Source organism: Mus caroli, chromosome 17, assembly GCF_900094665.2.
Source record: "Mus caroli chromosome 17, CAROLI_EIJ_v1.1, whole genome shotgun sequence".
NCBI lineage: Eukaryota > Metazoa > Chordata > Mammalia > Rodentia > Muridae > Mus > Mus caroli.
Window position 1 is genome coordinate 11,427,031 of NC_034586.1, and position 17,377 is coordinate 11,444,407.

The 17,377-nt window shown below is 42.1% G+C and overlaps 1 protein-coding gene, 1 non-coding gene and 1 pseudogene across 3 annotated transcripts in view; 1 reads left to right on the plus strand and 2 right to left on the minus strand.

Annotated features, from left to right (window-relative positions):
• The window catches only part of Rgmb (repulsive guidance molecule BMP co-receptor b), a 23,580-nt gene extending 21,224 nt beyond the window's left edge, over nt 1–2,356 (minus strand). Inside the window, exons 1-2 of one of the 2 annotated variants that reach the window (XM_021149484.2) lie at nt 1,899–2,356; nt 900–975 (exon numbers count right to left, since the gene is read on the minus strand). In XM_021149484.2, the coding sequence (XP_021005143.2) occupies nt 900–904 (5 nt within the window). In that variant the 5' untranslated portion in view covers nt 905–975; nt 1,899–2,356. Of the gene's footprint in view, nt 1–899; nt 1,023–1,898 lie in introns of both variants that reach the window. The other variant, XM_029471632.1, reaches the window with a different exon arrangement.
• A 5,450-nt stretch (nt 2,357–7,806) lies between these two features.
• On the minus strand, nt 7,807–7,913 carry LOC115029818. The gene has a single exon (XR_003835376.1). It is a non-coding gene; the product is annotated as a U6 spliceosomal RNA (small nuclear RNA).
• Nucleotides 7,914–15,280: 7,367 nt separating this feature from the next.
• LOC110284292 lies at nt 15,281–16,625 on the plus strand (annotated as a pseudogene).
• Nucleotides 16,626–17,377: the final 752 nt, after the last annotated feature.

A 17,377-nucleotide genomic window follows, 5' to 3' on the forward strand; every position in this document is an offset into this window, starting at 1 on the left:
GGGGGGGGGGAATCATCTTTAAGGTGTTTTATTGCACCTCTGTTGTAAAATTTGACAAGCTTAAGACATGTATGCCTAACAATTCACTTTTTATTACAGCGTAAGTGTTCAGCTGCTAGAGGAAAACGCTATATATATATTTTTTAATAAAGTACAAGGTGGTTCCTATTTTCATGACATCGGGTCCATTGATACAGTTTGGGGTGAACCTGGATGTTAGTTAGCAAGATTCAGTTTGGGGTGAACCTGGATGTTAGTTAGCAAGATTTGAAATCAGCTTGGAAATCAAGAGCATGTTGAATGGCTGGTTATAGGGTGGCCACGCATCAAAGCTCCCGTGCAGCAGGTTAAAGCAGAATTTGGAACGGGACAAAGAAAAATCCAGGGAGGAAGCTAGAACAAATGTGAGGATTATAAAAGTTTTACATTTTAATTAGGAAAAAAAATGAGATGACTGGAAACTTGAGCAACCCCAAAATCCACCTTGTGTCTTGCCATCTGCATTCTTTCTCTCTTCCCCTTTGTTTTCGAGGAGTGGTGAGACCAGAACAGTGCATCTAAGAGACCCAGCAAAGCATACTACACCATGGGCATGCAATTGGGTAATTAAAACGGATGCCAGAAACGTTAATAGATTCTAAACATGATGCAGTTTCATTTCCCAAATCCTTACATAGTGTCTTAACTGTTCCCCAGGTACTATATCTCCATACCCAGAAACCTAACATGAGGGTCTCTGCTTAACAGCTCACCCAGGGCAGAGAAGCCTGCAATAAGCTATTTGTGTAACCCATTCCGGAGTAAGGGCTCCCCTGCTGCTCGTTGCTCCACAGTGTTTGAAAATAAGGGGCTGGAATAGCCCAGAGTCCAGCAGCATGTAGCCCCTGGCTTGTACTTACATCATTCTTAACCCTTCTGCACCTGGAAGGGGCTCAGCGGGATCAGGATGCCCCCGAGCTCCGGAACACGCAGGACCTAGGTGTAAGAGAAGAGCCCCAGGGCTCCGTGTGAGCGCTGAACCCCTGGAGAAAGAGAGAGAGACCACGGAGAGTGCAAGGGGTTGCATCCCGGGCCCCTTGATCCCTAACAGACTCCAGTAGGGCTCGCTTCTGGCTCTCAGGGCTAGAAGCGGCAGGTGCAAAAAGCATTTGGGAGCCGCTTGCCAGTGCTTGGAGGTAATGTGCTTCCTGTCCATTTATCTCAGGAAACCAGCACAGCCTTCCCTTCGAAACAAAATTAACCTCTCATTAGCCAGCCACTCACTCCCAAGAAGGCCTTAAAAGCTTTACCCTCTCACTAATGTATTTAGGCTTTTCTTCCAGGCAAACGAAGCCGAGGCTGTACTAACATCAGCCCCAGGGGTTCCTATGGGCTCCCTCAGGAGCCAGCCAGCCTTTCACCAGTCTAGTTTGGGAAATTGGCCAACACAGAATCCCAGTTTGTAGAAGCAGTCCGACCCAACACCCCTGAACGAACTTCACACCACCCCCGCCCCCACGATAAGTTTGTCTCTGTTTTCTTGGGCTCCTCTCACATTAAAGCTTCAGCTCCATTACCCCCGAGGAATGGGGAAGGGAATGGGGAAACTTCAGTGGCCAGCTGTTCCCAGGTCATAGGAGGCAACTGTCCCTTAGGGAAGCGTCTACGGAAAGCTGGGGGTTGGGGAGCAGCCTTCCTTAGACTCTAGTCGGTTCCAGGCATTGCAAATTAAACGTGGCCAGGAGCTTTTGGAACGCCAGGGCTTTCTCACCCTGGACCCCACAGCCCGGAGCCTGGCAGATTTATACCACACAGGTGGACCAAGACCTAAACAAAACAGTCCCGGCCGCTGCCTGCTATTCGCCCCCCCCCACCGTCCTCCGGGCCCACCGCAAACTTCAACAAAATAAACAACTCACCACAGGCATTCCCTTGTCTGCAGCGCGACGCTTGCCAGCTGGGAAAATAAGCCGCAAGCCACGCGGCCGGGGCGCAGGAGGGAGGCCACGCCGCGCCCGCCACTCTGCCCCAGGTGGGCGGCAGGCGGGCGGCTCCACCCGGGGGCCGCTCTCCAGATGCCGGTTCCCGAGTGAGCTGCCGGGGCAGTGCTTGCACCCCGCCAGCCAGCGGGGCCTCTCTGTCACCTAGGCGGAGAGGGCGGGGAGACAGGTCCCTCTCCCCAACTTCCTCCAAACTGTTCTCTTCCCACTCCTGCCCCACGGCCACAGAGGCAGACAACCTCTGCAGCGCCGGTCCCCAGTCCACCGTTCTAACCTACTGTCCTGCTGGAGACCCGACGGCAGGGAGCATGGTACGCCTCTACCCCTGTTTCCAGGTCCTGCTCTCTCCTCTCCTGCGGTCCTACACACCGGCTTGCACAAAGGCGCCTTTCACGCCGCCAGCGCCGCCCTCTGCGCCGCCCTCCAGGCCCGCAGCGCTGCCTTTACCCACCCGGCTCATCACGGTCCTGCTGCGGACTCTACCAGTTGTCACCCGGACGCGTGCGGTGTTCGCACTCCGCGCCGCCACGAGGGCAACAGACACCCTCCCCTCGATTTTTCTCCTCGCTTTTTATAGCTGTCCATCAGTGCCCTCAAAAGCACGTCCCTTCAACTATCCTCTAGGGTCTTCCAACTGTGTGTAACTGTGAAGGAGGTGACAGGGATGGTCCTTTGGACGTGTGCGAGCACAAGAGGGTTATCGTTCCTGTCCACCTAAGGTGCTAATATGACTTGGCCTCATGTCGAGAGAAAGGGTAGAAAGAAACCCCTTAGACCCAAATGAGAAAGTGTATTGTAAAAGAATTGGCTCAGGAAATGTTTCAGGACGACGTCCTTTGCATTCCGTGGAAGGAGATGGGGGAGGGGAGATCGAGCTATGTTCTCCAGGGTGATTCTTGAGCTTCATAGGTAGTTAACGGCAGCTCACTCATTCTAGAACAAGAGTGCGGTTTTGTTTTGTTTTCTTTAGTTAAAACAAAACTCTAAGCATCTGGGCTCCTTATCCTCCCCAGATCGCCTTCTCTCCACTAACCTTTACCTGCAGTTTCTCCATCTAACGGTAGGGGCAGCATAGGGTAGTATAAAAAGGGCGGGACTTGGAGGGTTTAACTTCTGAACCTTGGGTTCACTAGCAAGAAAAATGTGGAAGGCTGAGGACTCAGAACTCCCAGGTTCAGAAATTCAATGTCAAAAGACCCCTCGTCATATTTCCTGTCTGGATTTTTGCATTTCATTTTCCATTATCGTCTCTAAATACCAATCAAATTGGGGAGAAAACAAACCATATCAAACCAAACAAAAATACCTTGAGTCCGTTTAAGGTGTCTGTAAGATACACTGAAATCTGCTCTATTTGGTATTGAGAACAACAACAACAACAAGGTGGCGGTGGTGGTGTTGGGCTCAGTCCGTGTTCCTACAGAAACAGGAATTTTAATGTCCCCACTTGTTTTGCCTTTGAAAAGCCACTTGAACAATCAGCCCAGCAGAGCTTTAATTTAGAAACTAAAGCCTAGTCTCCTGTGTTTTTCCTTCTCCTTCTACCAACACAAAGACAAGCTGCTGCATAGCATAATGTTGAAAACGAGTTCAAAGGAAATCCAGAGAGTCAGCTCAGAAGGCGACTTCTGATGCAGCCCAGCTCTTCACTCCTCTGCACAGCTTGCTAGACTTCACATAAACACAGACACAAATCATCACAATCCCCTTTTCCATAATACTGGCCAGTGCAAAAATGGATGCCAATTGTTATGCAAATCGCCTCAGCTTATATTTATTTAAATGATACATTTAACTTTTCCACAGTCTCGGTTTTTTTTTTTTTTTTTTTTTTTTCTTTCAGGTCCCACTTTGAAACCTTGGGCTTTAGTCCCCTCTGTGGTCATCTGTGCCTTATTTCCTTGTAGAGTTTTTGAAATGAATGCACAAAAAGGCTGAAATTTCATGAAGTGCTAGTCTGTCTGTCTTTCTTTCTTTCTTCCTTCCTTTCTTTCTTTCTTTTCTTAGACCATCTGAATTTTCTAATCCTTCTTTACAGGTTACCTAGACCACTTTTGATTAAGAAAACTGTAGAAAGTTGGTAACTGTCACACGCAGATGCCAGTTGACGGCATGTGTCAGTTTTCAGATTTGTGCTTTGTGGGGTATCTGAATACACTGCACCAGGTTTCTGCTCAAACTTGCTGGAATTACTCATGGTAGATTTTAGTCCACAGGTTGATTTTCCCCCATGGTTTTTTTTTTTTTTTTTTTTTTATGTAAACCCTAAAGTATTCTTACAGAATTTTCTACGGTCCTTTGAGTATTCTTCAGCTAGGTCAGCCCAGAGTGGGTACTGAGGCTCGGGCTGTTCACCAGTGCTACCAGGGACTGAATTGCTTGGCCAGTCCTGGTGGCTAGGTTCCAGTTTTCAGCACTAATCACCAGCAGACAGATCTGCCCCGTTTCATCAATGTCAGGGTGGTAGATCTTTGTTTTAAATGCGATGTTGGGTGGTTTGAATGGATACTTTGCTGGAAAGTTTATTTCAGTTCTGAAGGCATCATATGGAGGGCGGTCAGGAACAATAAGCCCTTGTCAAGTCAGTAAATTACGTTTGTCAACCTGGGTGTTAGGGAAGATTTCATCCCACATTTTCAGGTCTCTTCACACTCCTTCATCAGCCTCCTGCTGGCTGCCATCTATGAAGTGCTGCTTATAAACTATACATCTCATCTCCTGTTTAAACAAAACCTAAAACCATGCCTAGCTTTTACTACCAATATACACTTTTTAAAATAGAACTAGTAAGGATAATTTCCTTGAGTTCAAATTTATGGGGAAGAGACATGACAACTTATAATGCAAGTATATATTGTTTAACGATTAAATCAAGGTAGTTTGACATTTCCATTTCCTCTAACAAGTGTCCTAAAGTGTCTAACAAGTTTCCTCTAACACACAGGATAAGAAGCCCCCCCCCCTTTTAAAAAATATTTGTACACATTTATGGATTAAAGCATGATATTTTAGTACAGGAATGCAGCATGTATTGATCAAATCAGGATAATTAATGTTTCCATTTCAGCATGACTTTGCGTTTAAGTACTCCTCATGTTAGAAAATAAAAATTTGTTCGAAAATAAATAGTAGTGAGAAATTTGAACTTTGAAAATTTTGTTGCTATTATGTAAAAATTTTAACTTAGAAATGATAATTACATATATTTATCATGACAACACAATGCTTTAGAGTAGGTATACATTGTAGAATGCCTAAATTTAATATCTACTTGATATGCTTAGGGAGCAATTCTAGGCTAATATTTTGGAGATGGATGGGTGGTCCCATCCCTCAATCAGGGGCCATGCCCATCCTCTGGATATGGTCTCTACAGGTTCTCTCTCCCCTTTGTTGGGTATTTCAGCTAAAGTCATCCCCATTGGGTCCTGGGAGCCTCTTGTTTCCTGGCTTATGGGACTTCCTGGTGGCTATGCCCAGTTCCCCATCCCCCATTGCTACACACCTCTACTCAATTTCCTGACCCTCTGTACATCTCCACAGTCTCCTCCTCTACTTGATCCTGCCCCCCTTTTCCCTCTCCTCCTTCTCTCTTCATCTCAAGTCCCTTCCATCTTCTACCTCCTGTGATTATTTTGTTCCCCCTTCTAAATAGGACTGAAGCACCCACGCTTTGGTCTTCCTTCTTTGTGAGCTTCATATGGTCTGTGAATTGTATCTTGGATATTCTGAGCCTTTTACCTCTCTCAGAATGATATTTTCTAGTTCCATCCATTTACCTGTGAATTTCATGAAGTCATTGTTTTTAATAGCTGAGTAGTACTACATTGTGTACTTTTCTGTATCCATTCTTCTATTGAGGGACATTTAGGTTCTTTCCAGCTTCTGGCAATTTTAAGTAAGGCTGAACATAGTGGAGCATGTGTTCTTGTTATATGTTGGAGCATCTTTTGAGTATATGCTCAGGAGTAGTTTAGCTGAATCTTCCGGTAGTACTATGTCAAATTTTCTGAGGAACCACCAGACTGATTTTCAGAGTGGTTGTTCCAGCTTGCAATCCCACCAACAATGGGTGAATGTTCATCTTTCTCCACATCTTTGCCAATATCTGCTGTCACCTGAGTTTTTGATCTTAGCCATTCTGAATGGTGTGAGGTGGAATCTCAGGGTTGTTTTGATTTGCATTTCCCTGATTACTAAGGATGTTGAACATTTCTTTAGGTGCTTCTCAGCCATTTGAGATTCCTCAGTTGAGAATTCTTTCTTTAGCTCTCTACCCCATTTTTAAATGTGGTTATTTGGTTCTCTAGAGTTCTTGAGTTCTTTTTATATATTGGACATTAGTCCTCTATTGGATGTAGGATTGTTAAAGATCTTTTCCCAATCTGTTGGTTGCCTTTTTGTCTTATTGACAGTGTCCTTTGCCTTACAGAAGCTTTGCAATTTTATGAGGTCCCATTTGTCAATTCTTGATCTTAGAGCATAAGCCATTGGTGTTCTGTTCAGGAAAATTTCCCCTGTGCCCATGTGCTCAAGGCTCTTCCCCACTTCCTTTTCTTTCTTTCTTTCTTTCTTTCTTTCTTTCTTTCTTTCTTTCTTTCTTTCTTTCTTTCTTCCTTCCTTCCTTCCTTCCTTCCTTCCTTCCTTCCTTCCTTCCTTTCTTTCTAAGATTTATTTACTTATTATGTGTAAGTACACTGTAGCTGTCTTCAGACACTCTAGAAGAGGGCATCAGATCTTGTTATGGATGGTTGTGAGCCATCATGTGGGTGCTGGGATTTGAACTCAGGACCTTTGGAAGAACAGTCAGTGCTCTTACCCACTGAGTCATCTTGCCAGCCCTCTTCCCCACTTTCTTTTCTATTAGTTTCAGTGTATCTGATTTTATGTGTGGTCCTTTATCCACTTGGACTTGAGCTTTGTACAGGGAAATAAGAATGGATCAATTTGCATTCTTCTACATGTTGACTGCCAGTTGAACCAGTACCATTTGTTGAAAATGCTGTCTTTTTTCCACTGGATGGTTTTAGCACCTTTGTCAACGATCATGTTACCATAGGTGTGTGGGTTCATTTCTGGATTTTCAATTCTATTCCATTGATCTTCCTGCCTGTCTTTGTACCAATACCATGCAGGTTTTTTTTTTTTTTTTTTTTTTTCATGATTGCTCTGTAGTACAGCTTGAGGTCAGGCATGGTGATTCCACCAGAGGTTCTTTTATTGTTGAGAATCATTTTGCTATCCTGAGTTTTTTGTTATTCCAAATGAATTTGAAAATTGTTCTTTCTAACTCTATGAAGAATTGAACTGGAATTTTGATGGGGATTGCATTGCAATTCTGTAGATTGCTTTAGGTAAGATGGCCATTTTTACTATATTAATTCTGCCAATCCATGAGCATGGGAGATCTTTCCATTTTCTGAGATCTTCTTCTATTTCTTTCTTCAGGAACTTGAAGTTCTTGTCATACAGATCTTTCACTTGCTTGGTTAGAGTCACACCAAGATATTTTATATTATTTGTGAGTATTGTGAAGGGTGTCGTTTCCCTAATTTCTTTCTCAGCCTGTTGATCCTTTGAGAATAGGAAGGCTACTGATTTGTTTGAGTTCATTTTATATCCATCCACTTTGCTGAAATTGTTTATCAGCTGTAGGAGTTCTCTGGTGGAATTTTTGGGGTCACTTAAGTGTACTATCATATCATCTGCAAATAATGATATTTTGACTTCTTCCTTTCCAATTTTTATCCCTTTGACTTCCTTTTGTTGTCTAATTGCTCTGGCTAGGACTTCAAGTATTGTATTGAATAGATAAGAAGAGAGTGGGAAAAATATGAAACAGTTCACAAATTTGTGTGTCATCCTTGCACAGGGACCATGCTAATCTTCTCTGTGTTATTCCAATTTTAGTATATGTACTGCCAAAGCGAGCGCCATCCTCAGATTCTTTTTTTTGCTTAAAGCTACACAATCCTTACAGGCTCAACTTGTGTTCATGTTCCCTCCTCTTAAAGCAACACAAATAAATCAAAGATGAGCATAGGAAGGAATGATAGTGCCAAGGAGCTGACATTTGTTTCCATGTTTGCTTTCTAAGCATGCGGACCTGAGCTGGATCCTCAGAATATGAACACACACACACACACACACACACACACACACACACACACAACATGGGATAAGAAGCCCCCTTGTCCCCCAGTAAAATTCCTTTATTGTTTTTCTAGTGACTGTTAAATGTTTACTGATACAGTTTGGGGAATATCGATTTAAAGGTGATGAGATTTGAAATTTTAATAAGTCTAGCTAATGTATCAAGTTCTCTAATTGTAAATGCCACAGCTTGCTTAGTTTTTGACGTTTTTGCAATTTCCCTTCTGTAAATCATGGGCATCTTCTCTATTATCAAGAAATACAAGGAGCTGGAGAGATGGCTCAATAGTTCAAATTGCTCCCCACTTTCCCAGAGGACCCAAGTTCTGTTCCCAGCACCACGTCAGGTGTCTCATACCTTAGGTTTAGGGCAGCTGAGGCCCTTTTCTGGCCTTCATTGGCCCTTCTAGACTAAAAAAAAAAAAAAAAAAAAAAAAAAAAAAAAAAAACATATGGACCTTTTTTTTGTTGTTTTTCTTGTATTTCTTCTCATATGTATGTTGTGTGTGTGCACGTGTGTGTGTGTGTGTGTGTGTGTGTGTACTTGCATATGTGTGTATCTGTGAGTGCAGGCTAGAGGTCAAACTCAGGTATTTCTCCTCAGATGCCATCTGTTGGGTACTAGCCTCAGGTCATGAAGAACTGAGTAAGGCAATACTGGGCAACAGCCTCTCATCATACAGTCTTGCTTGGCTCCAGACTAACCTGTCTGCTTCACCTGCAGAAACAATATGTCCTGGTATGGAAAACAGCCCATCCTGCTCCCAACTCAAACCACAGAAAGTAGCTCTAACTCCCTGGTAGCTACCTATGCATATAGGTAGATCTCCCAGCCGCTGTAAATGTACTCAGCCTGCATCCTATGGAGAGCTTGGACTCCTTCGCTGTTCTAATGCAGAAGTCTCAGCCTGATGAAATCAAGACTGTCGGCTTCTCTGCCTCATTTTTCTGTACTACCCACTTTTTTGTTTCTTGAGACAAGGTCTCTCTTGGGGGAGAACTTAATAATTATGATATACAACCTAGTTGGCCTGTGAGTTCCAGGGGTTCATGTAGTCTCCCTTGGAGCACTGAGGTTACAAGTGCATACCACCATGCCTTTTAAATGTATGTAATGGGGATTAAATTCAGGCTTCCATAGCAAGCACTTTGCCTTCAAAGCATCCTCCTTATCTTTCTTGCTCTTCTTTTCTTTGCTTGCATGTTTTGTTGAAAATCTTTGAACCATTTTCAGAGGATGCCCAGCTCAGTAGCCCAGTTATTAACTCATAATATTTGAGAATTGTTATTGCTAAGAAATTATTCTGCACTAAATAGTAGCAGTTCTAATAATATGATTAGTAAGGCATATAATATTTTTAAATAATAGAAACATGCTACTTGAAGTATGATGTGATAAATATGTTTTAGTTCAATCTTATTGAAGTTTACATTTTTATCTTATGGGCTTACTGTTCAAAGTGAATGGAAAAGGTAGACTTCCCTTTAAAGTTAAGATGGTAAAAATTTACTTTACTTCTTACCCTACTGTACAAGGAGCCAAAATAGCTTTCTTTAATCACTTTTTGTAGTGGTTAAAGTATGGAATTCTGTAAAATTGTAAATGTGAAATATAAAACTTGTAGTCACAGAGATAAAAGGAACAAAAGGAAGTATAAGTGTGTTGTGGATAGCTCTGTGGGAATGGACTGGCCTCGCATGCACGAGGCCCGAAGTATGATTTCCCCAGCAGAAAAATAAAATAATAAGCAAATAAGTAATACAAATCTTATGTTCTATTAGTATTATAAGCCTGATAGTCAAAGGAAATCCTACAGTGCTAATGTGTTCCTACAGAGGCACATAATGAAACAGATACATAGATGTATATTAAATTAACAAAGTCATAATTCATGAGGAATATGCAAATAAAGAGAAAATTGACAATTTCTTTGAAGTATCATGAGAAAATATTCTTGGCCTCTTTTCCTGTAAGGAAACCTTGAATTGTTGTTTATCCATCCTCCTCTCTGGAAGGTAGTAGAAGAGAGAGATTAGGAACTCTTCCTATTATGTCTGCAGACTACAGTTGGAGACTAATTAGACTCACACATGCAGAATATTTTTAGATCTTGTAAGTCTTGAGGAAAACCTTTCCCAAAGGCGGTCACATGCTACACTTTGTCTATGACAGAAGAGCTCCGAGAAGCTGATGAAGAACCTTTGTAGAGAAGTAAATAGTGAAGAAGCTGCACACACATGAAACCATTTAGACCAGCCAGCATCACTCAGAGCTTCGTTCAGAGACAAAAATCTCTATCCCTACATTCACCTCTATTCCTAACGGCCAGAGCATTACAGAGAAATGACAAATGGAAGATACTACAATCAGTCTTTAAAGTACCACAAAATGGGGGCCCTGTGTTCCATCCAATAGCTGACTGTGAGCATCCACTTCTGTGTTTGCCAGGCACTGGCATAGCCTCACAAGAGACAGCTATATTAGGGTCCTTTCAGCAAAATCTTGCTGGCATATGCAATGGTGTCTGCATTTGGAGGCTGATNATGGGATGGATCCCNGGGTGTTGCAGTCTCTAGATGGTCCATCCTTTCATCTCAGCTCCAAACTTTGTCTCTGTAACTCCTTCCATGGGTGTTTTGTTCCCAATTCTAAGAAGGGGCAAAGTGACCACACTTTGGTCTTTGTTCTTCTTGAGTTTCATGTGTTTTGCAACCAGAGAAAGTACCCAAGGAACTAAAGGGGTCTGCAACCCTATAGGTGGAACAACAATATGAACTAGCCAGTACCCCCAGAGCTTGTGTCTCTAGCTGAATATGTAGCAGAAGATGGCCTAGTCGGCCATCATTGGGAAGAGAGGCCCCTTGGTCTTGCAAACTTTATATACCTCAGTACAGAGGAACACCAGGGCCAAGAAGTGGGAGTGGGTGGGTAGGGGAGTGTGTGTGGGGGAGAGTATGGGGGACTTTTGGGATAGCATTTGAAATGTAAATGAAGAAAATACCTAATTAAAAAAGGAATATATATATATATACACACATATAAAGAATATATATACATATATATTCTTTAGTTCTAGATGTTTATTAGGAAAAAAAAGTACCACAAAATGTGTGTGTGAAACAGAAAACTGGATATCCTTTATTCTAAGAGCTGATTGCACCCGTTAAAAGTTTAAATTAGGAAAAGCAATTGAGTATACTTTAATATACAGATAAAAATGTATCTAGACCAATACTATAAAAATTGCAAGTATATTTTAAGATAACTCGACAAATTATACTAAGTACATAGAAATCATTGTAGAAATTATTACGAATGTACAAATATTAAATGGTCTCCTTTTTTCTTCTCATATTTGAGCCTTATAAGCTATTTGAGCCACATAGAGGCCTCAGGTAGTATTCAGTGCCAGAATCAAGTTGATAATGGACAAAGAGGAAACAGTACATGCTAATAAGATGTTTACAACAAAACTAAACAAAAGAATATAGGAGTAGGGCGTGATTCAAAAAATGGCAGCTTGGGAGCAGGAAGGGATTGTCTGAGGTCTGGGCTCTTGCTAGGGACTTGGTTTGCACTCATCAGCTGTCACAGCTGGAACTGTCTATCACGGAAGAATGTCAGGAATGTATGATTGGCAAGGACTTCTATTTGAAACAAGTTTTCTTTTCCTCAAGAGCCTGAAGGAATGGGAGGTGAGGAACCATACCTTTCCATTTCTCGGAAAGGATTTCACATCTTTCACATTTGCTCCCTGTGAAAGAACGAATCTGACACAAGCCAAACCTTACTTGTTTCATTAGTCAATGCTTATTTTGTTTTGTTTTGCTGTCAGATAGAGTCTTGCTTTTTAGTGAAGAACCATCCTCCCTCCATCTTCGGCTTTTGTAAGCCATCTTATAGTAAAGACACACTAGGTTCATTCCTGTTTATGATGAAACCCATTTCTAAAGGACTGGGCTTTGCCCCACTGATACGTTATTTTTCTGCCAGTGAAGTGAGCCAGTTCAGGCTAGATTAGATTATATTAAATACAGGTTTATTGGGAAGCTGCTTTTGGGTGAATTCACTGCCCCCAAGGAGGCCAGTGAATGGGAAGGGAGAAAGAAGGGAGGGGGAAAAGAAAGACAGAAAGAACACAAGCTCAGAGACAGAGACAGAGACAGAGGGTGAGGGAGGAGGGGAAGATAGAGGGGATACCAAAATGCATTATATAGGGAGGAGCATCTTGGGGAAGAACAGCCCAGTCCCTGGGCTGGAAAGTGCATTGTTGATGGCAGGATATGCTAGGTAGGGATGAAGGGATACTGGGAGAACCTGGAAGCCAGATCTGCTTTGGTATGTTAAGATAGGTGCCTCAGTCCCTGTCCCAGGGTCTGAAACTAAACACCTACCTACAACCTTAACTACAAATGGTTCTGTACTGTCTTTTCCATGACTGGCAATCATGTCTTTATTTCAAAAAGTTAAAACCTCTAGAGAAAATCTCTTGTGAACTGTGTATAAACATTACCTGAAAATAAAGAAGCCTATGGCCAATGAGCTAAAGCAGGAAATAGGAGATGGGACATCTGTCGGGGATAGAGAATTCTAGAAAATAGTCAGAGATGAGGGAGATTTGCCCCTGGACCGCTGAGGAGACAGACATAAGAAGAAACCAGTCACATAGCTGAACCCAGGTTAGTATAAAAGGGATAACTAAGTTAAGAGCTAGTTGTAAAACAAGGTAAAGTTTATGGCCTTATTAATAAGTAGATAATTATTAAGCTTATTAATAAATAATTAGTTTCAGATTTCTGGGAATTAGGTGGTTGGGAAGAACAGCCTAAAGTTTACAGTAACCATCTTGCAACCCTACCTTTGTTTCCAAAAGGTCGTCATGACTATCTTCTTATGATTCCCTGTTGTTACGATCACCTTGCAATCATGTCTTTGTTTCAGGAGAAACAAATCAAATAGACAAGCAAAGCTGACCAGCAGTCTTTGTGCATCTCTTGGCTTCCTTGTGCTTCTTCTTATGGCAATTTAGGCTGATTTTCTGTAGCTACAAAGTGTGATGTCAATCAAATCTCATATTCTGGTGTACAATTTCTAGGTCTGTTTGGGTTCCAAACAACCTTAAAAGTCATGCTTTTGCTTTCTTAAAAATTCCAAAGCTGGAGTATGGTGATGCATATACCTTTGGTCTAAGCCCTTAAAAGCAGGGGGATTGAAAGTTCAAAGCCAGCCAGTGTGACATATCAAGACAGTGCAAACAAGCAAATACATACTCAAGTAGTTAACCATCTCAACAAAATGCAACTTGAAATTTTATTCTTTTTTTTTTTTTGTTATTTGTAAGAGGATATTTCTAAGCACGAGGATTAAAGATGATGTGATACACTTTAAATTAAATGGAAGAACTCTGTTACCTCTCTCATTACTCTCCTTTGTTCCATGAATACAGGCACTTGACAACATATTTGGAGCTTTGCAATCATCTACCCCTTGGCCTCTGATCTGGCAGGTGTATAGTTAGCATCTTCATGCTATAATTTAAAGATGTAAAAATCCACACTGGATTTATGAATTTAAAACATGGCTTTGATTCCATCACCACTGCATGAATTCTTAATCGACTCATAGCAGAATGCTGGATACTTTTATTGGAAATGGATTTTTTTCATACAATATATTTTGATTATTGTTTCCCCTTCCTCTACTCCTTCCCTGTTCCTCTCCATTTCCCCTCCCATCAGGTTCTACACTCTTTCTGTCTTTCATTAGAAAGCCAACAGGCTATTGAAGCTGGGCATTGGTGGCGCACACCTTTAATCCCAGCACTTGGGAGGTAGAGGCAGGCGAATTTCTGAGTCCAAGGACAGCCTGGTCTACAGAGTGAGTGCCAGGACAGCCAGGGCTACACAGAGAAACCCTGTCTCGAACCCCCATCCCCCCCCCCCCGAAAAAAACCCAAAACCCAAAAAACCAACAGGCATCTAAGGGGTAATAAGATAAAATAAAATTTTAGGTAAAACAAAAGCAAAGACATTGAAATAGGACAAAACAAACAAACAAACAGAAGGAGAAGAGCCCATGAAAGACACAAGATAGAGTCTCAGAGACATGCTCTTTGCACATTCAGGAATCTCATGTAAACATAAAACTGGAGGCCGTCATATATATACAAGAGACCTATAGTATAAAAATAGGTAAGTAAGTGAAAAAAGACCCTGGCATGACATGAGACAAGGAACCTCCAAAGATATTCTTGAGTTCGTTTTCTGTTGGCCATCTACAGCTGGGCATTGGGCTTACGCTTAAGAGTAGTTTGTTTCCCCAGAGAAACTCCCTTGAGAAAAACCAAAATTTCATTTGTGTGGTGGTTTGAATATACTTGGCCCAGGGAGTGGCACTATTAGGAGGAGTAGCCTTGTTGGAATAGGTGTGGACTTGTTGGAGGAAGTGTATCATTGGGGGCGTGGGCTTTGAGGCTGTCCTCCTAGCTGCCTAGAAGTCAGTCTTTGTCTGGTTTCCTTTGGAACAAGACTAGAACTCTCAGCAAATTCTCTAGCTTCTTCATGCTTCCCTCCTTGATGATAATGGACTGAACCTCTGCACCTGTATACTATTCCCAATTAAATGTTGTTTTTATAAGAGTTGCCTTGGTCATGGTGTCTGTTCACAGTAGTAAAACCCTAACTAAGACAGAAGCTGGGCCTGGCAGTGGTGGAGCATGCCTTTAATCCCAGCACTTGGGAGGCAGAGGCAGGTGGATTTCTGGGTTCGAGGCCAGCCTGGTCTACAAAGTGAGTTTCAGGACAGCCAGGGCTACACAGAGAAACCCTGTCTCAAAAAACAAAACAAAACAAAACAAAACAAAACAAAACAAAACAAAACAAAACGACAGAAGCTGGTACCAGGGACTGGGATATTGTTGTGTTAGGGCTGACCATGCTTTTGTTTGGAGGTATGTAGATTCTGAGACTTTGTAAAGCAGTGGAATCCTTTAAGTAGGACTTAATGGGCCATACTAGTAGAAACATGGAAGACAGTGTTCTTGAGGGTATTTTGAACTATAGGGACCTAGCTCAAGAGGTTTTTGAGGAAAATGTGGTCATCTATACAAACCTGGAAAAAGTGTCCCCCCCCCCCACACACACACAAGATGGTGGAGTACAACTTGACTACTTGCATCACACACTTTCTGTATCCACATCTGGTCTTTTGGCTTTTTGAGTTTCTCTCTGTGAAAGAGATTTATAATGAAAAAGAATTATTGCAAGGAAAATTGGATCTTCTTAGTGATACCAATATGGTGGACTTTGCTATGGATGTCTACAAAACCTTTATTTTGATGATATCCTTCATGCTTTGAGAGAAAAAAGAACTACAGTTGTTGTGCAGCTGAAACAGCTCCAGGCAGAAACAGAACCAATTATGAAGATGTTTGAAGACCCAGAAACTATAAGGCAGATGTAGTCAACCAGGGATGGCCGGATGTTATTTGACTACCTGGCAGACAAGCATGGGTTTAGGCAAGAGCACTTATTTATATACACTCTACAGATACGAAAAATCCCAGTACGAGTGTGGAAATTACTCTGGAGCAGCAAAGTATCTTTACTTCTTTAGAGTTTTGGTTCCAGCAACAAATAGAATTGCTTTAGGTTCACTCTGGGGGAAACTGGCCTCTGAAATCTTAATGCAGAATTGGGATGAAGCCACAGAAGAGACCATCGACAATAATTCTGTGAGTTCTCCACTCCGGTCTCTTTAGCAGAGAACATGGCTTATTCATTGGTCTTTATTTTTTTTTTTTTTTTTCAACCATCCAAAAGGCTGTGACAATATTCTTGATCTCTTCCTTTACCAACCATAGAACCTTAATGCAATTCAGACAATGTGTCCTCATATTCTCCTCTATTTGACCACTGCCGTCATAACCAACAAAAATGTGCGGAAACACCAGCAAGTGGGAAAAGATCTAGTGAAAGTTACTCAACAGGAGTCTTACACATATAAAGACCCAATTACAGAATTTGTTGAATGCCTGTGTGTTAACTTTGATTTTGACGGGGCTCAGAAAAAGCTGGGAGAATGAGTCAGTGCTCGTGGATGACTGCTTCCTGGTAGCGTGTCTTGAGGACCTCATTGAGAATGCCTGTCTCTTCATATTTGAGACTTTTTGTCGTATCCACCAGTGTATCAGCTTTAATATGTTATCAGATAAACTGAATATGACTTCAGAAGAAGCTGAAAGATGGATTGGGAATTTGATTAGAAATGCAAGGTTGGATGCCAAGATTGATTCTAAACTAGGTCATGTGGTAATAGGCAACAATGCAATCTCACCCTACCAGAAAGTGATTGAAAAGACTAAAAGTCTTTCTTTTAGAAGTCAAATGTTGGCCATGAATATTGAAAAGAAACTTAGTCAGAACAGGAGATCAGAGGCTCCCAGCTGGGCAGCCCAAGATTCTGGCTTCTATTAAAGGATTATAAAGAAAAGAAGAAAAGTAACCATTGTGTATAAAGGATGACATACAGTTTTAGAAGCAATTAACACATTTGCTACAAATTTTGGAGAATTTGAATAAAATTGGCCATGATTCATTAAAAAAAACAAAACAAAAGAATCATCCCAGACCCAGAAAGACACGCATGGTATATCCTCACTTATAGGTGGATATTAGCTGTAAAGTACAGGATAACATGCTAAAATCAACAGACCCAAAGAACCTAAGCAATAAGGAGGGCCAAGAGGAGGATCCGAGAGTCTCACTGTGAAGGGGAAATAAAATAGACATTGGAGGTGGATAGAGGGCAAGAACTAGGTGGGAGAGGGGTGAACATAGGAATGAGGATGGGGATCAGGTGTGAGAGAAGGCTGGGAGTGAGTATGGCAATCAGTGTGGGGGGTATATCTGGGAATAATGGGAGAACTGTATGGGGGAGATTCTGGGGAGCCTATGAAGGTGACCGTAGTGAGACACCTACCAGTGGAGGATATGGAAACCTATAGCCTTTGTAATGGCCTGCTTTGCTTAAGGGTTCCCCTGGGATCCTTTGACTAACAAGTTGATTATGTGTAACTCATTTCAGGTTGAAAGACCCACAACGTGAGGACTCCCCCACGTTCTGACTCAGGAGAGGCGACACCCCAAATCACACAAGAAACGGTCTTGCTGCAACTGCAAGAGGATTTTTATTCGAGAGCGTTCTCGGGCCCATGGTCATACACCACGCAGGGGTAGAGGACCAT